General features: G+C 35.5%; 5 protein-coding genes and 2 long non-coding RNA genes across 7 annotated transcripts; 6 read left to right on the top strand and 1 right to left on the bottom strand.

Moving 5' to 3' along the window:
• Window positions 1–316: 316 nt before the first annotated feature.
• Window positions 317–1,808, top strand: LOC106454815. Its single transcript, XR_001290033.3, has 4 exons — window positions 317–803; window positions 1,154–1,232; window positions 1,448–1,513; window positions 1,601–1,808. It is a non-coding gene; the product is annotated as an uncharacterized LOC106454815 (long non-coding RNA).
• Window positions 1,809–3,492: 1,684 nt separating this feature from the next.
• On the top strand, window positions 3,493–5,088 carry LOC125609376. Its single transcript, XR_007339692.1, has 3 exons — window positions 3,493–4,275; window positions 4,365–4,565; window positions 4,689–5,088. It is a non-coding gene; the product is annotated as an uncharacterized LOC125609376 (long non-coding RNA).
• A 2,964-nt stretch (window positions 5,089–8,052) lies between these two features.
• On the top strand, window positions 8,053–10,107 carry BNAANNG16190D. The gene has a single exon (XM_013895804.3). It carries the CDS (start codon window positions 9,157–9,159, stop codon window positions 10,105–10,107), a length of 951 nt encoding a protein of 316 aa, XP_013751258.2. The 5' UTR covers window positions 8,053–9,156.
• An 843-nt stretch (window positions 10,108–10,950) lies between these two features.
• On the top strand, window positions 10,951–11,924 carry BNAANNG16170D. Its single transcript, XM_013896908.3, has 2 exons — window positions 10,951–11,118; window positions 11,354–11,924. The coding sequence occupies exon 2, from the start codon at window positions 11,396–11,398 to the stop codon at window positions 11,810–11,812; it is 417 nt and encodes a 138-aa protein (XP_013752362.2). The 5' UTR covers window positions 10,951–11,118; window positions 11,354–11,395; the 3' UTR covers window positions 11,813–11,924.
• Window positions 11,925–12,589: 665 nt separating this feature from the next.
• BNAANNG16160D lies at window positions 12,590–13,411 on the top strand. The gene has a single exon (XM_013895803.2). It carries the CDS (start codon window positions 12,590–12,592, stop codon window positions 13,409–13,411), a length of 822 nt encoding a protein of 273 aa, XP_013751257.2.
• A 1,085-nt stretch (window positions 13,412–14,496) lies between these two features.
• On the top strand, window positions 14,497–16,622 carry LOC106451297 (putative vesicle-associated membrane protein 726). Its single transcript, XM_013893212.3, has 5 exons — window positions 14,497–15,109; window positions 15,624–15,765; window positions 15,836–15,956; window positions 16,093–16,155; window positions 16,238–16,622. Exons 1-5 carry the CDS (start codon window positions 14,920–14,922, stop codon window positions 16,382–16,384), a joined length of 663 nt encoding a protein of 220 aa, XP_013748666.1. The 5' UTR covers window positions 14,497–14,919; the 3' UTR covers window positions 16,385–16,622.
• Window positions 16,623–16,797: 175 nt separating this feature from the next.
• LOC106451296 (receptor-like protein 39) lies at window positions 16,798–20,277 on the bottom strand. Its single transcript, XM_013893210.3, has one exon. It carries the CDS (start codon window positions 19,929–19,931, stop codon window positions 16,962–16,964), a length of 2,970 nt encoding a protein of 989 aa, XP_013748664.2. The 5' UTR covers window positions 19,932–20,277; the 3' UTR covers window positions 16,798–16,961.
• Between the last annotated feature and the right edge of the window lie 1,312 nt (window positions 20,278–21,589).

Here is a 21,589-nt window from a genome sequence, read left to right as displayed (position 1 = left end):
CCAAAAGCGAACGTACCTACAACTTTATTCGATGAGCAAGTTTCTCAAGTTATCAAAAGATATTCATAAACATTTCGACTTACTACAAAATAAAATGACCAATGTTAAATTCAGACATATTTCCAACTTAAAAAAAAAAGATTGGCAATAAGTAGATTAACTATAATCTAATTATATAAAATAGGCTTTGCTTCCCTCCTGTTGAGCCACGTCAGATTCCAGCTCAAAAATTCGAAGTTTTTGGTGCCGACACGTGTCCCAGGTTTTAAACTCAGCGTTTCATTTATTCAAGATTAATATTCGTTTGGGTTATTGATTTCACCTGAAAAAAAAAAGAAGCTTTGTAAAGCCCATCTGAAAAAAGAGCAAGTCGCGTGTTTTCTGTTTCAAGGGTTGAACCCTTATTCTTCTCTGCCGTCGTGATGTAGTCTCAAACTCTAGGGTTTCGATTCATCTTCTTACTCCAACCCCGTTTTTTACCAGTTTCAGATTCATCTTCTTAAAGTCCTTCTTAATTTTATTATCCACGATCTACATTTATTGTTTGCTTCACTCTTGCAAAACGGTGGAAACCTCAGTATATAAAGATTAGCATCCGTATTCTCGAGATCATCCTACCAATCTATTCAAACAGATAAATCCATGTAGATTCTGGAAAATGGCTATCGCTCAAGTTTTTCTTTCTGACTCGAAGTCTGGAAGATGTTCTTCCTCAAGTGAGATGAGGTTGTTTCGTTTCTATGAGGCAAAGAATATTGGGAGGCGAGCCTATGGGCGTCTACATACTCCACCTCGGCGTTAAGGTAATTCCGGCGAAAGTAACAATAAATCTTTTTTCTTTTCAATGAAGATATTTGAGCTTTACAATTTTACGATACCAAACATTTGACAATTACAGGCTCTTTGATTTGATTTTTGGGTTATTTTTAGTTCTGTTCACGTTTTTTTTTTGTTTTAGTCTATAGCCATCGAAGAAAAAAATTTGATTATGTTCTTCACACTTCAGAGTCTGAACCTTGGCACTTGAATCATCTTATGGCTTGTTTTACCATCCGTTGAAATATCTCGCCTTAAATCATTGTCTTGAAAACTCTTGGTAACTTATTTACGTTAGACACAATATGATATGATTTAACAATCATTTTTTTTACAGATTCCAATGATTTGTATGGTGCATCATGAGGATCTGATAAGTTTAAACATTCTGTGTCAATAAAATCAGCCAGAGAATTGTAAGTTTTCTTATATCTGTCACCTAGATATTGTCTTATTTGATAGATCTAACATCAACCAGAGTTTGGAAAACAACTTTAAAGATATGAAAAATGTTTAAAAGAAGCTCTATGATCTACATAATACTAAGAGCTCTGTTTAATATATGTTACATTAAGTCTTTGATTTGTAGTTTGGTTCTTATTGTTCCAGGTTCTTCTTCTACTTGATGCAGGTTGCCCTTGGTCGTTCTGCTTCTGATTTCAATCTGTCATGCCATCTTTGAAGTCTCCAAGTTTGTGTAAGATGCTTCTTAAAGTTGTATTATATTACTTTGTCTAAACTGTTGTCTGATGGGTTTTTACATATGTTTTGGAATGTTATTCAGCTGTTTCATGGTGAAGCTCGACATCTTTTTACAGATATGCCAAAGGGAGAGTTGAAAAAGTATCATCTCTCTCCTGAATCCCTCTTTTATTCTCCTATTTTGCTTTTGTGAAAACAACAGTGAAAGACTTACATTGTATACATATATACCTCTCTTGGCTTTCCCGTACCTTTTTATAACTGTTTCAAAATGATTCTTTTGGTTATTATTGCAACTTATTTTACGCTTATGGCTTATTTAAAGCTTATGAAGGATTAGAAATTTCAAGGACCGGAAGCACTGCAGTAAAACGGTTTTTGATTAGAACTTTTGCCAGCTTGATAAACAACCAAGCTTGATTGTATTGTATGTGTATCTTATCGAATTTTGTTAAACAGAAATATCTCTATTGCAAGTCTTTTTTTGTATGTTTTTGAACATTGAAATCAATGACAGTGATTATTTATAAATAAAAGAATTGGTTAACAAATAATGTTGAGATATAATTAGTGTTGAGGAGAAAATTAATGTTGTGGGCTCTGGCTACAAGCCTACAACGAACCAAACAAATATGGGTAAAACGTGTTTAGCAATTGCAAGCGGGCCACTCCCAAATTGATATCGAAAATGAAGTTAATCAAGGAAAAAGAAAGGCTTGGGCGAGTACATGGCAAGACTGTAATTAGTGTGAGCTTGACATATTAATAAAAGCACACGAAATGAATTGAGAAATAACCTTAAGTTGAATTGAATTAGCAAAACATGTAGAAGGGGAGATGATGTCATACCATAAGAAGCTGACTGTGGGGGCTCAATTGGTTTGTAGGCTATGCTACACCTCTTGAATTCAATTAAAGCAGATGAGAAGAAGAGATGTTGTAGGTGATTAATGCATAAGTATAAAATTTAAATATTTGTGTAAGAATGTTTAATAATTTTATTCGATAGGCCAATTAATAGACGATAAGAATGTAATATAAGAAATGGTGTAACATTTGTATTTTGTTTTGTTGGCAAGTATATGTCGTTATATTTGTGAGCATTCGATTCAGAAAAGCACGAGAGCTAATTGAGACAAAAGAAAATATTTTCTTCTTTTAATTTTAACTTTTGTCTAGAGAGTTTGGTTGTGTGTTAAGTTAACTATTATGAAAGTGAATAAAATACAAGTCATTGGTATCTAATTTATTCTAAATTCTAAAGCACAAGTAGGACTACAATCCTAACACTCACCTTACACACAATACAAAATCTCCATGAAATGCAATTGTTGTCATGACTCTATGGTTTACTACCTTAACCAGCACAAACTAAATTAACTCAAAATACTTTATTACCTTACGGTCCACTTCTACTTTCAGTGTAGAAAACAATTTATAATTAGACTACTACGAGAAATACTACTACGAGACTTAAGTTATTTCCAGAGATACATAGCGATAGCCAACCTTTAAAGCTTAGGTTATTTCCACCAATACACTCACTCAACCGAAATCACATTCTGTTATATGCAGCAGACAGCCACACTTGATTAAATAATAAAGCCAAAGTACAATAACTCAAAAATAATTCAAAGAACATGATTTTCATTTTCAATCATCCATCCATCGGTTTAAACTTGACAGAAACAAACTAACTACTACGATATCAGTTGCAAACCAACCCCTACCATTAGATTTGCATATTAACAATCATATTATTCGTAATGAAAAATACAAATGTAATACATCCCGCCCATAGGGCGGGTCGATCCTAGTTTTTTATATATTAGTTAGTTATTTCTCTAATTACCGATATTAGACCATGATTAACCCCAATCTTTTAATTGGAGTTTTTAGTTTCGGTTAAAAGACGGTTTTTAACTTTTCTTAGATTTTAATTAAGAAAAACTAAATACCATCTATTAAATCTAATACTATAAAATAGACCCCAACTCTCTTTTCCTCTTGCCACGTAAGCAAATAGTGCAAGGAGAAGCCGCCACGTGTTCTATTTTTAAAACGTTGCGTATCATTAACTCTTTTACATTATATTTTTGGGCTTTGTATTTGGGCTTTATGATTCTATATGTTGATCGAGACGAAAGCGACCAAACGTATTCTTCCTCGGTTTCAGAACGATTTTAGGGTTCGTCCTCCTCTTTCCCGTGAACTTCTTAGACTTCAGAGTCCCACTCTGGTCCATTGATGGAATCTTTTGGTCTTCCAAATGGCACTCAACTTTGGATCAAGGTCCCTATCACCTCTTCACCTCTGATTTTGTTTTCTAACCATCTTGAGATTTCTGTGTATACTTTCCGAAAATTGAGTTTCTCAAGAAAATCTGAGTTTCAATTGTGTTTCAAAGTGTTTTATTTATTTTACGTCACATTCAATCCAGTAATATCGTATTTTATTAAACTTTTTTTGTGGAGTTGTGGATTAGATTTCCGATTTTTGATTGATTCCAATTTCGGTGAGGGTTGATCTAGGGAATAACTCAGCAGAATCTCATCATCAAAAGCCAAGGAGCATCTCAAAGTATCATCTAGCTTCCGAGTATGCTGTGACGGATCTCGATCAGCCGCAATCGACGTGTTCATCCTAATCGTCATTATCATATCTTATGGGTTCTTGATCATTCCTTGCAGCAAATTCATCACCGTCAAAGCCGTTTTTATCAATTTGGCCGCAAGACGACTTCACAAGAATGGATTGGTACGGAAACAAAATTTTAAGTTTTTTTTTCTTTTTTTTTTCTCTCTTCCCCTCTGTTTTATGTGTTCTCCGTTTGTGTTGTGGTAAAGGGCTCGGTGGAAGTTGTGTATATGAGAAGCAGTGCTGCATATCAAGCTATGAAGAGTTACATCAACGTACAGTTAGCGGAAGAGACTGTAGCTCACCGCCAAGCCCGTGCTTTAGAGCGTGTATGGATTTGCAATCAGAATACTGCTGAGATCTTTAGTGATGCTAAATACAATATCTATGATGCTGATAAGACTTATGAGGTAAGAGTTTTGCAATCCTTTTTTCTTTGGCTTTGTGATTGGTCCTTGAATCAAGTAATGTGTCTTTGGAAAAGTGGATTTTGTCCTGACTGGGGTCATGCTAATGCAGTTATCTTATTGTAGAATGATGGACCAGATTGAAGCTTTTAGTCAGAGGTAGATATAGAGGATACTTTAATGCTGGTGGGAGCTTTGTAGAATATGTTATCAACAAGTAAGTCAAGGTGCAGATCAAACATTGGTTTAACGTTTGAGAAACGTGAGCAAGATCAAATGCACAATTTGAAAGAGAGTCAGAAATTACAAGTCTGGAAATGGGCACACATCTTCAAGACTCTATCAGTAAATGTATACAATAATTATAAGGTGATTTATATTGCTATCAACTGGCCAACATCTGAGTAAAAAGGAATATTGAGAGGGTATTAGAAAGTTGAGTGACCTTAAATATGTTATCTTTTATCTCTTAGTTGATTATGTATTGTTGTGATCTATAACTCCAAGTTCGTCCTCGATTGTTTAATGATATTCTATAAGATTATGTTAATAATGCCACAAAAATAAATTTGATGTTGTGACAAAATATTTTAGAAATTCAACTTAAAAAAAAACTGAAAAATAAATTATGTTTTAAAAATATATAATTTCATTTTTTTGTATTTATCGAAACATAATAAAATCCGTAGAAATATTGTTGTGATTTTTTTTGCTTTGTTTCTAGAATTTTAATTTTTAAAAATCTTTAAATTTGAGTTGCAGGTATTTGCATCTTCAGATCAATTATAAAGACATGAATTTAAAGAAGTGTTGTGGACTTTAAAAAGGGTTGTGAGCTTTAAAAAAGTATAAATCAAGACTACCTATTCGGGTTGTAAAAATAATATTAAAATATGATCTAAATAAAATTAAATTGATATCTAGACTACCTATTTCAAAAATATTATCTCCAATATAAATAAGGCTATATTTTGAGGTTGGAGTTGATTGAATCTTAGTATATGCAGACGGTGGATATCAAATTACTCTGAAGTTTGAGTTGACTGAATGTTTTGAATCTTATCTCCAGTGTATAAAAGGTACATGTATCTATAATATATGATTGAATCTTACACATGTTTTACCGAATTACCGTTTTAGCAATAGAAATTTCAGCTGGAGTTGTAATCCATGCCACATCTGACTTAGCATGCAGTTCCTTGGATTCTCAGCAAATAAAAATGCGTCTAAGCTAATGGTGAAATATAAACAAAGAGACAAGGATTTTGTGCATACGGTGGAGGAGCTACCAGGATTGCAATGGTTAGACTAATAACAATAACCTTCACACTGGCTACACCATGGTTCAGATGCAATTTCATACCTGAAGGTTAGCATATCAGCTAAAAGGAAAATTTGAGGAGGCAGATGAGTTTGGTTGAGCGTTGTCATATTTTCACATAGTTGACAACTCAGACAATGGTCTCATAGATACATGTTTCGATTTACTTTATTTTTGTAACCACAAACTTCCTGATATATTACAGTTTGTTTGAGGCTTCAAGCAAAGATATTGTGATTGAATATAACTCAGTTATTCTCCGAACTTTCTTCTCAACTCATAATTGTAAATATAAGTGATACATCACAATCAATAAGTGATAGGACTGTCCCGTAAATTTCACTTTGATAAAGGTCAGGATTGTTTCTCTGCGTATGCTATACTGATTAAAACACAACAACATGAACAAGCAGACGGAAACTGAGTTGATGAGAGTTGATGATCAGCACTTCGTTTATTAGGCTTCAAATGATTTTCTCAAGAATATTTGAGTTACTCTTTCAATTCCACATGCTTTAGATTTGTAGTTTTAGTTTAAATTGTCACTATGTGTTCATTAATCATTTTTTGAAAAAATATTTCATTAATCATATCTAAGTGTGACTCCTCATTTCATGTAGACTACATATTTCGTTTGATTTTTTTTTTCCAATTTTGTTGATCATAGCGACGAATGCACAAATTATTATATGGTTTTGTATTTCCTGCTTGATTTTGTGTCAACTAATTAGAGATGCATGTGAATATTTTCTCTTTTGATGTTGCACAAATTCGACTTAACTTATTTTTGTTTTCCTTGGTTCTCAATTACACCAGTCGCAAAAGAATCATAAGAAAAATTGGCTTAAATCAAAAATGAATATAATTCCGTAAATTTAGAAATAAATTTAAAAAATATAATTGACAAAATACCATATCCCGCCCGTAGGGCGGGTTTTCCCTAGTAAGAGATATAAGAGCTGTCACTTAGCTGAAAAATGTTTAAAAAAAAAGTGTCAAATCATCAATTAGAACTTTCTTTCATTAACACTAAATCACCTAAACAGATCAAACTACTTCGTTTTCACGGAGAGCTTTATCAATCTTTTTTTGTTTTGCGTTTTTTAATTTTCTGGCCCAAAGATAGAGTAATGGTTTGGTATGAACAACTATACCGGTCTGAACATCGATGGAATGATCTGATGTTTGGTCAGCATGACAAAGGCCTAATGTCTTTGCTAGAGACCCAAACTATACTATATCAATTGAAATTTACATGGAAAGGCTTGTTGATGAAGCTAGGGGAAAGATCAGGTTGTTGCTTCGCAGTCGTAGACATTGCTTTTTGAAACAGGGTGATATTTTCAAGATTATGTCGATAGAAATTTTAAAGACGAAACTAGATTTTGATCCGCGCTTCGAAAATGCGGGTTATTTTGGATGATACACAAATTTTGATATGAAATAGTATTTAGTGATGTTGTACATTATTATGTTAGAAAATCATATTATATCGAAGATAAATTTTAAAATTTGTATAATTTATGAATTAGTTTACAGATTCGACTTTTGTATGGATCCATGACTAAGTACCTATTGGATAGTTTTTGGACCGCAAGTTTTTATCGAGTCCAGGTCTTATTCGAGATCCAATCGAGTATCCAAAGTATCCAAAATATTTTTTATTTATCAGGTATATTTTAATATTTTGAATATATTTTTGAAATAACGGATAATTTTAAATTTTCATGTTTAGATTTTTGTTATAGTTTCGGGTTTTAGGTATAATTTTATTTAAGAAAATTGCATTTTGATATAAATTTACGTATTTGTTTTTGGTTTTTGGATCAGATTTTGAGGTAAAATTTTAGTTCTTTTTAAATATTTTAATATTTTGGATATTCGTTTGAGTTTTCAGGTATGTTTTTGTGTCAAGTATTTTTTTGGGTTTTCGTGTACTTTTTAGATTTTCTGGATATTTCAAATCTTTTCGGGTTTAAAATATTAAAACCGATCAGACCCGTTATGTATCCAAAAGTTAGAGTTATTTACATGTATTTGAATTATGGATTCGGACCTGAAAGAAACTAACCTAAACCCCAAACCAAATGTTTTCAAATATCTAATTGGGTCCACATGTCTAGGATTTTAAGGATCTATACCCAAAATAAACCGATCTGTTCCAAATCCGAATATTCGATGCCTATATTTCTTATATTTTATGTGCATTTTATAATAGTTACATTTGTTAAGTTTATGAGAACCAAGATTAATTAGCAGATTTTTGGCTAATTTAAAAGTATAGATTTATAGTGTTTTAAATAGTTTCTAAACTTATATTAAATAACAAAATTTTATTATAAATATTTTTAGTTTTAGTTAATTTCCATATCTATTCCCCAAAATTGTTAGATTAATGATTTTACTATTATGATTTTGTTTTCATATCATACTATGTGCTTTGTTATTGTGCTTCTTTATTTAAATTCAAAGAAATAATGTAATAACATAAGGACATATTTTATAACAGAAATCAATTAGTTTCGTGAACTGCTAGTGTTTGGCCGTAGTGTTTGTTTTAAATCGATTAGTAACAACAATTAACATAATCAACTTAGTGTGTTCCTTATAAATAGGAGTAGAGATATTTTGATTGATTAAGACAAATATTAAATAAAATATATTATTAATGAATGGGTTCAACATATAAGTAGATTTTTTAAAAATCATTCCCGTTTAATAATATATAGATAATAGAGAAAGCTTGACCTGTGTTATCTAGTCTAGAGGGACTTGGGTGTTTGAACGAGCCCATTGGGCTGCAAAATCAAGAAAGGATTTTTGGAACCAAGCTGATCAAATTTGTCAGAGAATATGACACGTTGCCGGACCAAACTTAACAAAACAATACCATTTGGCTCAAAATTAAACAAATATATAAAGTCTAGGGTCCATAATGTAATTTTCAGTATTATCCCTCTCCTTATCTTATTTTTTAACGGACATCAAAATCAGATTAGTTCCATCTCCGTCGACAACTGTCGCAACCCTAACAAACCCAAAAATCCTTTGACAAAAATACCCTTACTACAAGGGAAACAAAATTGAAAAAAGGAAATTGACAAGTTACTTGGATACTAAGCAACTACGTTATTTCCTTTTTTACGACTCACCACTATCGCTATATATGTTCTACTAGCACTCTCATTCTTTCCTTTATTTCTTCTTTTGCTCGTTTATCATTCATCAAACCCTAAGCCACCTGAGAGAATCAACAAACGAAGAAAGAACAAGATGAAGGATTTGATTGCTGCTGCCCTCAAGAGTACTTACGACACTCGGAGCCCCGGTGGAGTCGAACGATGCATCGATCTGTTGATTCGGTTGAAGTCTATGTCTCTCTCAGTCAAGGACATTCTTTACTTCTCCAAGTCGATCTTCAAACTCGAGACTTTGAGAAGGCATCGAAACCCTAGAATCCGGGAAGTATCTCACTCTTTGCTTACTTCCTTGTTGAAGACGCTCTACTCGCAAGGATCAGACAAATCTGCCGGTCTTAACGCAGTTAGTCTGAAGAGGAAAGAGGCAAAGACCGGGTCTTTGACGAATAAAAGGGCAAAGACCAATCTTTTGGTTTCGGACCAGAAACAAGATCACAAAACTCTCGCTCGGGAACCTGTGGTAAGGAGGACTGAGACAAAGAAGACCGATGCTTGCATGTCTGTTACGACCAAGCCTGTTACTACCACGGCTCTTCCTCAGCAATCGAGACGGGACATCAAAGATGGTAAGGTTACAACCAAAACCTTGATTCCTCCTCCGAGGAGAGTCGCTGCTTGCAAAAGCGTTCCAGCGAAAGCTTCTAGAAACCCTAAAACAGAGGAGATGGTGGAGTTGTTCGAAGCAGCCAAGAAAGCGGCTGACGTGGCCAACGCTAAGGGTATTCTCTCCGGCAAAGCAGACGCGTTGAGGTGTGTTGAAGCTATCTCATTACTCATGAAGATGAACGTCACTCCAAAACCTAATGAGCCAAGGAGGATGATTGAGAGGCTGGAGAGACTTGCCAAGCACAAGGACCGTACGATTTGCAGTGCTGCGACAGCCCTTCTTCAGCTTTGGAGGCAGAGGATCAGAGAAGAAGAACGTAAAGAGTCTTCTGCCATCAAGAACCCTCGTAGAGTTCAACGAACATGCGGTCAGGGCTTCACAAGAGAATCTACAAAGGCAATGAAGTTAGTGATGTGAAGATTGTAGATTTGAACAAAAGAATGTCAAACAAAAGAACGTCTCTGTTGGATTCAATATAGCTTGTAGTAAATCATTGTATCAAGAGTAGTATGAAAGTGAGGAAGAGATGGAAACCATTTGTAAGAAACTGATTCGATTGTCAACAAATAAGATTTATTTTGTTTCTTGTTATAGTTCCACAGTTGCATTGCATGAGCATGTTGTTTGATATTCAAGTTACTTAAGTCAGTGGTTCCAGCAACTCTGTTATCATAAAATAGATAGTTTAAAGAAACACTCATCATCCTATAATTATCTCAAAGCTTTTTTGCTTTGCGTCAATAAAGATGATTTATATTGTTTTTTTTTTTAATGTTTCAACAATTGCATTCGCATTGCATGAATGCGTTGTTTGATATTGAAGTAGCTATATTTTCAGCTCCTATGTTGTCATTAAATAGTTTAAAGTAACACAGAACATATTAGAAACAGAATTAAACAACTTTATTCTAATTGGCGTCTGATGCCTCCGAGGATGCAGTAATGGGTGTTGGATGAAGGCTATAACTGTCTGAATATCAGTGGAATGATCTGAGGTTTGGTCAGCACGACAATGCCTAATATGTCCTTTTCTAAAGGACCAAACTTTATTATATCTTGAAGAAGTTGTGTGAGAACCAGACCTCCCAATCTCTACAAGAAATTTGTCGGTTTCCAAAAAAGTACTATAAGGTGTACGTACAAAACCAGCATGCAACTGAAATTTACATGGAGAAGCTAGTTGATTAAGCCAAGGAAAACAATGGCTTGTTGGCTTGTTGATTAAAACAAAAGAAACTTCAGGCGGACAATTAAAATATAACTAAATAATAGGGCCTTTTCTGTAATTTACACAAGTCGGGGATGGAATGGATGGATAAGCCTCTGTCTGGGTCAGGACAAGGGTTTTTCTGAAGTCTCATTCAATACACAGTACAGTTCCATCTCCTCTCCTCTCCTCTCCTCTCCTCTCCACTCTCTCCTTCTCCGGTAAGAACTCAGATTTGGAATTTTTGTGTTTCAAGAACCTTTTGCTTGGCTTATTGAGTTATGTATGAGTTGTATTAAAATACTGTGGAGAGATTTCAATTCTCCAATCGAATTATCAAATGGGTATATAACCAAATTTCTTTGTATCCTGATTTTCTTTCACCTTTTCTTGATTAGATGTTAAAGTCTTATGCTTTACAACATTCGTATGTAATCTTCTCTATGTTATGCGCAGATCCAAACTCGGTGTCACAAGATTAGATTAAAAGAAGGAGCCATGACAAGTCTTATGATGGCCACACCATTCGCAGGTTCTCACACTCATTGCAAGAAAACAAATAACCTCTCCCTTCAGAGAGCCTTTAAGGTATCATGTATGCAGACACCGTTGGAGGAGCTGTACAACGTTAAAGTGGAACGGAAAGTGTCACAGAGACGGTTAGATGAGCTCGGGGTCTCGAGATGGTCGGTTTGGAAGACGGGGAAGTGCAAACTGCCATGGGACTGGCAGGTGGATCAGTTGGTTTACATTGAAGAAGGAGAGGTTCGTGTTGTTCCCGAAGGCAGCGAGAGGTTTATGCAGTTTTTGGCTGGAGATCTTGTTCGGTATCCGAAATGGTTGGAGGCTGATCTTTTCTTCAACGCTCCTTACCGCGAACGCTATTGTTTCAAGGCCTATGGTGATGATGATTGATTCAAAATTAGAGTTTAGAGGCAATAAAGTTTCCGCTTGTGTTTGTGTTGTTGTAGCCTTATGGATCTTTTTTGGGATGATAATATAACAAAACAATTTCTCCTCTTCTTCAGAAATTTGTGTAACGCTTACATAATTAAACAGAGCCTAAATATTTGAGTCAGAGATGAAGAAATCAAAAGGAAACTCTCAAAGGATCTTTTGTGTTTGAAGAGAATGTTGCAACTTAATTGAACTAAACAACTTTTGAAAAATGACCAATAAGCAATGCAGAGCAGCAACTTCATACATCTTTGATAGAGAGGGATAAATAATCAAAAAGGAAACTCGCAACCATGAAGAGATTTAATTATTTTTACTTGAATTTTAAAAATAAAAGAATTTTTAAATAAGGAACAAAAATATTTGGAAATTATATTCATAGTCGTACTTTAACAAAGAAAAAACAATTAAGACAATAATCTTATTGATTCATGTGCGGATTAATTTGCTTTTACCAGCCTCTGTCTGATACTAATTGATTTTAGGAGTCATTTAGACGAAAATACCCTTGGGTGAGTAAAAAGGAAATTGAAAGAAGTTGCTTGGATCCTAAGCTACTAAAGTTTCCTTTTCTTACAGAAGCCACTCTATCTACATATATATCAACTCTATCACTTTCGCTCTTTCTTTATTCCCTTCTTACAAAACCCTAACTTCTTCTCGTTACCTGAAACCTCTTTTCCATAATTCGATCCCACAAATCATCTGAAACTCAACAGCAACAACGCAAGAAAGATGAATGCGCAGGATGTATCTGATGAATTACAAGCTTTGTTTTCCGCAGCCATCGAAGCCACTTACCTTACACGAAACATAGACGGCATCGAACGCTGTGTCGATGTTCTGAATAGGTTGAAGTCTGCGTCTCTCTCCGTCAGCGATATTCAACGATTTTCTAAGTCCATATTTCGGTTGGAGACTCTGAGAACTCACAAAAGCCCTAAGATCAGTGAAGTATCTCAGTCTTTGTTCGATTCGTGGTTGTCCACTCTCTACGGACAAGGAAGAAGAAACCAATCTCTAGAGCCGAAGAAGAAGACGGAGACGCTGCTTGCAAAACCGGAACCGGACATCAAAGAGTACAAAGATGGTAGTAGTAGTAAGGTTACAACCAAAACCTTGCTTCCTCCTCCGAGGAGAGCCGCTGCTTGCAAAAACCCTAACTCCGCGGGGGAAACAGAGGAGATGGTGGAGTTGTTCGAAGCAGCGAAGAAAGCTGCTGACGTGGCCAACGCTAAGGGTATTCTCTCTGGCAAAGCTGACGCGTTGAGGTGTGTTGAGGCTATCTCGTTACTCGTGAAGATGAACGTCACTCCGAAACCTAATGAGCCAAGGAGGATGATTGAGAGGCTTCAGGTACTTACCAAGCACAAGGACCGTGCCATATGCAATGCTGCATCAGCCCTTCTTCAAATTTGGAGGCAGAGGACCAGAGAACAAGAACGTAAAGCTGCGTCTACAATCGATATGATTCTTCACAAACCTCGTGGAGTTCAGCAGATACACGGCCAGGGCTTCAAAAGAGAGCCTACAAAGACGAGGAAACTAGTTATGTGAAGATCTTTGTTTGAACAAAAGAATGTCTCTGATAGATTCAACAGGTCATGAATCAGTGTATCAAGAAGAGTTGAGTGTGAGGAATAGATGGAATCCGTTTGTAAAAGTTTACGTGTAAACAATTGCTTTGACTGTCAATAAATAAGATCTCACAGTTTATGTTGTTTCTTATGATTCCAAGGTTACATGAGCACATTGTTTGATATGGAAGTAACTAATTTAGTTGTTCAGCTCACATGCACGAATAATGTTTTTGAGTAGTAACTTGACACATATTCAAAGGTCAAAGTACAAAAAAACAATAATAAACAGAAACAGATCAACTTTAAAGAGGGGTTAATACCTGTTCTGACCATAGTTCTTGATGAATAACTCAGGCTTGTACAAAGCGACAACATGTTATATAGCTAATCCAAACAAAAGTCCAGGCTCTCCACTTCAATATATCTTCTTCTGCCTCTTCTGTTGGTAGTGTGACTTTGGTGAAGCAACTTTCTTCAAGAGGAAGACCACATAACCGTGGAATCTGAACTCATTAAGCATTTTTGTTTCTTTATAGACAAGAGATCGATAAAAGAGGGTTAATGACTTCGTAATGGAAATTTGATTTGTAGTCAGTTTTTAAAAGTTTTACTTGCTTTGATATATTAAGTGATTAACATGTAAGAAATGTAACATTGATGGATGATCCAATAAACGGTTAATATTCAGATGTCAATCTGATGTTTTTGAATTAGTTGTTGCTTCCTTTCTTCCCCTGTATCTCGAATAAGCTAGCCTTCATAGTTCTTACACAGAGAAGTCTAAATGCACGAATTAAGGAAATATTACGAATGTCTTAATTCATACTTCTTCGAGCCGTTAATTCGAATATGTTCACCAATTTGCGTCGTAGTCTAACCCAAAAAAAATGAATAGAAAATTCGTTTAAAACAAAATATGGATTATCAACCATCCATATGTAGGCGCATTGGCGCAAAAATCATGGAATCAAAACATTAGCATATAATATAGATTGTCATAAACATAAACAAATCTTAAAAAGCGATTTATTTCTGAAATTTCATCGTAATATTACTTTAATATTTTCGTTTAAAAACATATAATATAAACATACATTTGAATCTAACTACCATTTACACATAGATAAGCATTACAAGTTGACAACCTAGAAAGCAGAAACGCTTTAACTAAATTATATAATTAAATGATGCATTTAATGCCAAAGGAATCCGCATAAAAAGGGATAACTCCTTTCCGTGTGCCGCACGCGAGTGTTTTCAGTTTTGTGTTGTTTGTTTTGTCTGTTGAAAAAAGTTTCAAAAGGATCGCAGCGTCGTCCCCATCTCTCTCTCTCCCTTTCATTTTCCCCCTCTGTTTCGGATCTTTCTTACTTTCGTACACACCAAGGAAACAAACAAAAATAGAAACTCTTCTTCTCCTAATACATTATCTGATCTCTGGTGCGTTAGGGTTTGTTTCTCTCTCTCTCTCTTCTTCGAGACAAAATGGGACAACAGAATTTGATCTACAGCTTCGTCGCTCGTGGGACGGTGATTCTCGCCGAGTATACTGAGTTTAAAGGGAACTTTACTTCCGTCGCTGCACAATGCCTCCAGAAGCTTCCTTCTTCCAACAACAAGTTTACCTACAATTGCGACGGTCACACCTTCAATTACCTCGTCGAAAATGGCTTCAGTGAGTCTCTCTCTTCTCTTCATCCGTACTACACAACTTTTGTAGACATAGATGCATCTTTGTCTTCGTATTGCAATCCATTACAGTGGATCTATTTGGTCATTTTTTCTATTATTCATAGCATTCTTTATGCTTTTGTGAATGTCCTTTTTGCGTTTGGACCATGCTTAGTTTTTTTTTTTTTTCTAACTGAACCATGCTTAGGTTTCTTGCAAATGGATTGTCTGAAATTAATTTTTCTGGATCTCTGTTTTTCTTTGGTGTCTGATTTGGTTGAGTTTTTATGCATGGCTTTTTCTTTGAGAAGGCCTTGTTGTATGCTTCATGTTTGATGATATTAAGAGTCGGGTAGGTTTTGGAGAATCAATTTTTTTTTTTTTTGGAGAATCAAGTTGGTTGATAGGTTACTTGGGAATCATTAATGAAGATCAATTGCATGCGGTTATGTACTTAGCTCTTGCTCTTCCTACTGTAATGGAAGTAGTTTCTTATTGTAAGTCATGTTGTCCTGTAGCGTATTGTGTTGTTGCTGTTGAATCTGCTGGGAGGCAGATTACAATGGCTTTCTTGGAGCGTGTTAAAGAAGATTTCAACAAGAGATACGGTGGTGGAAAGGCTACCACTGCCAAACCCAACAGTTTGAACAAAGAGTTTGGGTACGTCTACAAAAAAATCCTCTTTTAGAATCTGCGGATATGATTGATAACTTGTTTGGTTGTGCCGTAGGTCTAAACTGAAGGGGCACATGCAGTACTGTGTGGATCATCCTGAGGAGATTAACAAACTTTCTAAGGTCAAGGCTCAAGTGACCGAGGTGAAGGGTGTTATGATGGAGAACATTGAGAAGGTCAGAATCATACAAACATGTCAATACCACAATTCTGGTTCTTTACTTTTAGCAATTTTTTTTTTCATATTTGGCCTGAATATTCTCTGCACTAATGTAAAATGTTTGAGCTTCATGCAATTCATTTTTTTTGCAGGTCCTTGACCGTGGTGAGAAAATTGAACTTTTAGTAGACAAAACAGAGAACCTTCGTTCACAGGTTAGTACTTACATATATGGATAAGCATAAAAGGCAGTCTAGTTCTTGCTCTCTTATATTTCAAATATGTATATCTTTACAGGCACAAGACTTCAGAACACAAGGAACGAAAATAAGAAGAAAGATGTGGTGGGAGAACATGAAGATCAAGCTCATAGTCCTAGGTATCATCATTGCCTTGATTCTGATCATTATTCTCTCGGTTTGTCATGGGTTCAAGTGTACCTAAATCTTGAAACAATAAGAAGATATTATCCTATGAGAGATTATCAGCACCATATTGCTCTACTAGGCTAATGGAAACTCCTCACCGTGTACGCCCCTTCTTTTTCTTCCTATTTTCCTGGTTTCTTTTTCTTTTCTTCTTTAATTTTGTTAGGGGAAAGTTATACGATAACTCAGTACTGAGAGATGATCCTTTAGGGTATGAATGTTTGTTAAGAGATGTACACTGTTGTGGTCGTGGTGATGACATGTTTTTTTTTTTTTGTAATCTCAAAGTTCAATGTTAGGTTTCCGATGTTTCCCTACTATATCCTAATTTTTTCCTCAAGGAAAAAAATAATAATATTAGATTAGGACTTTGTGGTGATGGTCCTTGCTTCAGCCATTTTTCTCATTATAAACAAAAACACAGAGATACATATGAATATGACTATATAAAATTCACCACACTTAAATGATAGAAGAAGAAATTAAACAAAAGTATCACATAAAGATAAAACAAACGTAAGGAAAAAACTTCAATACACTAACACAAGCTACTTGACAAACAAGGAAATATCACATTCAGACTCAAAAAAATCCTACCGGTGTCTGCGCTTTCTCTGACACATTATATTGATGAGACACTCCGGCTTGTATGAAGCAATGACTTGTGCTATTGTCAGTCCAAGTAACACTCCAAGCCCATACCCTATCGCAATCGCTTTCCAGCTCAACACTTCTTCATTTTTTTCGTCTTCATCCTTAGGTTGTTGCGCTGGTGGCGCATCAGTCCCAAAGCAACTTTTCTCCAGAGGAAAACCACAAAGCCCTGCATTCCCTTCAAAGGAGGATCTAGGCTGCCCCGTAATCTGCGTTCCTTGCGGTATTTCACCTTTGAGTTGATTGTGAGACACATCTATATACTCCAAAAACGAGAGACTGGCTATTCCATTAGGAATAGTCCCCGAGAGTTGGTTTCTTGATAAGTCTAGTGACTCTAGCTTGCCCAGATTGGAGAAAGACAGAGGGATATGTCCCGTGAAGGCGTTGTTGGATAAGTTGAGTGCAATCAGTGCTTTCAAAACGCCGATAGATTCAGGAATCTGTCCTTCGAGTCTGTTCCCGGAAAAATCAATGGTGGCATAAGAAGTAAGGACCCTTGATTGCTCCATGGTTAGACCTTTGTAACGCAAATCTATAACGTCGATAAAAATAAAGAACGTGTATATTTCTCCGTCCTCTTTTCTTCTGTAGTTACTTTTATGGAATTCCATATACAAAGCCTCATCTTCATTCATCCTTGGCGATGATGCTTTCCAATTCAGGAAATAATTCGGCGGCAAGCTTCCGGTAAACTTATTATCAGATATCTCAAGTATCCGCAGCTCGGGGAAACCGAGAGGACCTTGATCAGGAGGAGATATAGGGCCATAGAATCTGTTTGAACGAATTATAAGAACTTCCAAGTTTGGTAAAGCCTTGAGCCAGAAAGGAAACGTGTCTTCGATACCGTTTTTCTCAACGTTTAGAAACTGTAGAGAGGAGCAGTTTACAAGAGATCTCGGAAGCTTCCCGGTTAGTCGGTTGTATCCAACGTCAAGTGTCTGAAGCGATGTACCGCCGAGATATACGTCAGGAATACTTCCTTCCAAGTTGTTCTTCCGAAGATTCACAAAAGTCACGTTGCTCAAGCATTGGGGAATACGACCCGTGAGGTTGTTGTAAGGTAGCAACAAATGCGTGATAGACTTATAATCGCATATTGAGAGAGGTATGCTCCCTGTGAATCTATTGCCTTGTGCAGTGAAGATGTTGACAGAGAGTGGTAGAATAGGAATGGTTCCTTCAAACAAGTTTTGCTGCAGGTCTAAAATCTTCACCGATGAATTTACCGAGACATCTGCTGGACCGGCGAAACCGTTGAGAAAATTATTTGAGAGCGCCACTGTATGGAGACGAGGAAGGTTCCATAACCACTGGGGGACTTTCCCTTTGATTCTATTGGTCGACAAGTCTATAAACTCCAAGTTCTTGAGAATCTTTAAGATGTTTGGAAACTCCTGGATGCCGCAGCTTGATAAGTACAAGATCTCCAAGTTTGGTGGGATCATGTTTAAATTTGAGCCTAAACTGGAGAGAGATATAGTATTACCCGAAAGGGCGAGGTACGACAAGTATTTGAAGGAGGAGAAGAGGGTTAAGTCAATTGGGTAGCTTATGTTTAGGTAAGAAAGGTCAAGCTGGTTGAGGTTGGTGAGCTTTGAGATAGGCTCTATGATTTTTCCTTGGAAACGATTGTTGTTCCCAAGGAGCAAGCTCTCTAGCCTTGATGAAGAAGAGGAGTTGGGGAAAGCAATAGAGCCAGTGAGGTCGTTTCCACGCACTTCAAGAAATGACAAGAAAGGGAAAGTGAGGAGAGGAGAAGGAATGGTTCCAGAGAAATGATTATCCGAAAGGATTAAAAAGGAAAGGTTGGTTAGGTTTTGCACAAGTGGAAAGTTACCGGTGAGCTTGTTTTGGCTAAGGTACAATTGGGTTAAGGAAGTCAGGTTGCTAATTGTGGGAGGAACTTGACCGAAAAAGTTATTTGAAGAAAGTGACAATAACTCTAGTTTTTTGAGGTTTCCAATTTCGGAAGGGAGTGATGAACTGAACATGTTGAAATCTAGATTAAGGTAGCTGAGATGGTGCAACTCAAAGAGGCTAGTGTTGGGACTCAAAGTTCCTGAGAAACGGTTATACGAAAGGTCTAAGGCGACAAGCTTGGTTAGATTCCGTACAAGCGGGAAACTACCGTTGAACTCATTTCGGGAAAGGTCTAACCCAGTAAGCAGGTTTAGGTTGTTAAGTGAGGAAGGAACTTGGCCGAGGAAGCCGTTAAAGGCAAGACATAAGTACTCTAACCTGTTGAGGTTTCCAAACTCGAAAGGAAGCTGTGAAGAGGAGATGAAGTTGTTGTGACTGAGGTCAAGGTAGCGAAGTTGATGCAACATAAAGAGGCTACTGTTGGGATTTATAGTTCCAGAGAAGTGATTATAGGAAAGGCTTAAGACCGTGAGATTTGTTAGATTTGGGACAAGTGGGAAAGTACCTATGAGCTCATTTTGGGAAAGGTCTAAAAGGGAAAGAAGTTTTAGGTTATTAAATGAGGAAGGAACTTGGCCGAGGAAGCCATTACTGGAAAGAGATAAGACCTCTAACCTGTTGAGATTGCCAAATTTATAAGGAAGTGAAGAGGAGATGAAGTTGTTTTGACTGAGGTTAAGGTAACGAAGGTTATGTAGCGTGAAGAGGCTACTGTTGGGCTTTAGAGTTCCACTGAGGCAGGCCCTGAGCCGAAGCATTGTGATCTCACCGGTCGAGTTATCGCACCAGACTCCATTAAAGGGGTCACTGTGGTCGCAGTGGAGTGTATCAAACTCGTTCTTGAACTCAGTGAGAGCTTGGATCTGGTGGGGACGGCAAGCAACAAGACCAACAACAGGGTTTTGGAAAGAGAAGAGGGAAGTTGTAGAGGAGACACTACAGAATAAAAGAAGCACGAGAAAATGCAAACACATGGTATTCATGACTACCTTTGAAGAAGATTTTATTTTGGTTTAAGAGAAGAAGAGACAAGGTGGGTGTTATAAATACTTATTTGAAGTCTTTGAAGTCTTTGGTGTTATAAAATACATAAAATTTTGAATGGCACTTAGCCCGGCTTTTCTCCAATCCCGAATACTTTTTTTGTAGAGTTGGAGAAAAGCATGGCTAATTGCCACTCAAATCCTGAAGTGAAATCCACGTTAGTTGATTTTTCTAGCGTGTAACTTGGATTGTAAAAGTTTAACAAAAAGGACAAAAGCTTGGATTGAAAATATATACGTACGAAATATCTCACCAAAGTTCAAAACTACATAAATCAATTTAGCATAACAGCATACACGTTAGATTTGTTTAGTGGATTGTCGCGTTTCAGACCTGGTAACGTTTAGCTAAGCAGGGGCGAATTATACAGGGAGAGTGCATTTGCACCCACTCATTATCTTCTTAACTCAAATTCGGATAGTGTGTATATTTTGGCATATTTTAAAGAAACAAGGTAAGTTTTATAACTGGTATTTTTTTTTTTTAATTCAACCAGTCTTGCGGCTTTTTCTGGATACTCTCAGTTTTTATGAAAAGTTTAGGACATCATGAGTACAAGAGAAAAAAAAGGGCAACAACACAGTTTGGAAACTTAAAGTAAATATCTATATTATATATATTATTAAAACTGAAGTATTTTTTATACAATTTGAAAAAATTGATATTAGTATAAATGAAAATTATTTGAAAACATGAATAGCACTATAAAAATAAAGCATAATGTCTTTTTATTAATTTTGTTAATATAATTACATTAATTTTCTTTTCATATTTCACTCAGTTTAATAATTTCATTAATTATATTACCTTAACAATACATCACATCATTAATTATATTACCATAATAATATAGCCCATATTTTTATTTATTAGTTAACCAACATTATTTTTGTGCCAATTATAAAATCAAAAATGTAAAATAATTGGGTTTTACATATGGTTAAATTTTTGGTTTAGTTTGTTTTACTAATTTTATTTATTTATTTAGTTTCAATCGGAAGAAAATTATATAGCCAAAATCATAATTCAAATACATGTTTTGTGAATAAAATAATAACTTAAATCAAAATAATAAAAATGTATTACATTTATTATCACTTAATTTCTCACTTCATATAATTATTTTATTGAATAAAAAGTTATTTGTATTTCACTTAATTTAGCCAAACACATAGAATAGTCATTTTTATTAGTTTATAATATCAGTTAGGCATGAACATTGACTATCCATTTAGGTACGTGTTGTTTCTTTCGGGTATCATTTTTTTAAATGAGGCTCCGCTTGAATATTATAAATTTTTGTGTAGATTCTGAGTTGGGTTCTTCTGGGTCTGGATGAGTTCGGTTCTGATGTATATGAACCTAAAAATATCTAAATAAAAATGTATCTGAACGGATTCGGATATTTGTACAAAAAAATAATTGTATTACCCGATTTGGTACATGTCTTTTGAATATAATTAGTTATATTACGACACATCTAAAATATATAACACTAATTATAAAAAATAAATATCAATGTATAAAAATATAAGAACCAATATCCGCGTGGGTGGATAGATCAATTTCTAATTTCAAGTATATATATTTAAACGCA

Source organism: Brassica napus, chromosome A5 (genome assembly GCF_020379485.1).
Source record: "Brassica napus cultivar Da-Ae chromosome A5, Da-Ae, whole genome shotgun sequence".
Taxonomy (NCBI): domain Eukaryota; kingdom Viridiplantae; phylum Streptophyta; class Magnoliopsida; order Brassicales; family Brassicaceae; genus Brassica; species Brassica napus.
This window is presented reverse-complemented; position numbering and strand designations above follow the sequence as displayed.

What these genes read in the sequence shown, in the direction of transcription:
- BNAANNG16160D (XM_013895803.2), top strand. Translation starts at nt 12,590, where the DNA reads ATGAATGCGCAGGATGTATCTGATGAATTACAAGCTTTGTTTTCCGCA.
- LOC106451296 (XM_013893210.3), bottom strand. Translation starts at nt 19,931, where the DNA reads ATGAATACCATGTGTTTGCATTTTCTCGTGCTTCTTTTATTCTGTAGT.
- BNAANNG16190D (XM_013895804.3), top strand. Translation starts at nt 9,157, where the DNA reads ATGAAGGATTTGATTGCTGCTGCCCTCAAGAGTACTTACGACACTCGG.
- LOC106451297 (XM_013893212.3), top strand. Translation starts at nt 14,920, where the DNA reads ATGGGACAACAGAATTTGATCTACAGCTTCGTCGCTCGTGGGACGGTG. An exon ending in CCTCGTCGAAAATGGCTTCA is followed by an intron (nt 15,110 to 15,623) that starts GTGAGTCTCTCT and finishes GTTGTCCTGTAG; the next exon opens with CGTATTGTGTTGTTGCTGTT. An exon ending in TGATGGAGAACATTGAGAAG is followed by an intron (nt 15,957 to 16,092) that starts GTCAGAATCATA and finishes TTTTTTTTGCAG; the next exon opens with GTCCTTGACCGTGGTGAGAA.
- BNAANNG16170D (XM_013896908.3), top strand. Translation starts at nt 11,396, where the DNA reads ATGACAAGTCTTATGATGGCCACACCATTCGCAGGTTCTCACACTCAT.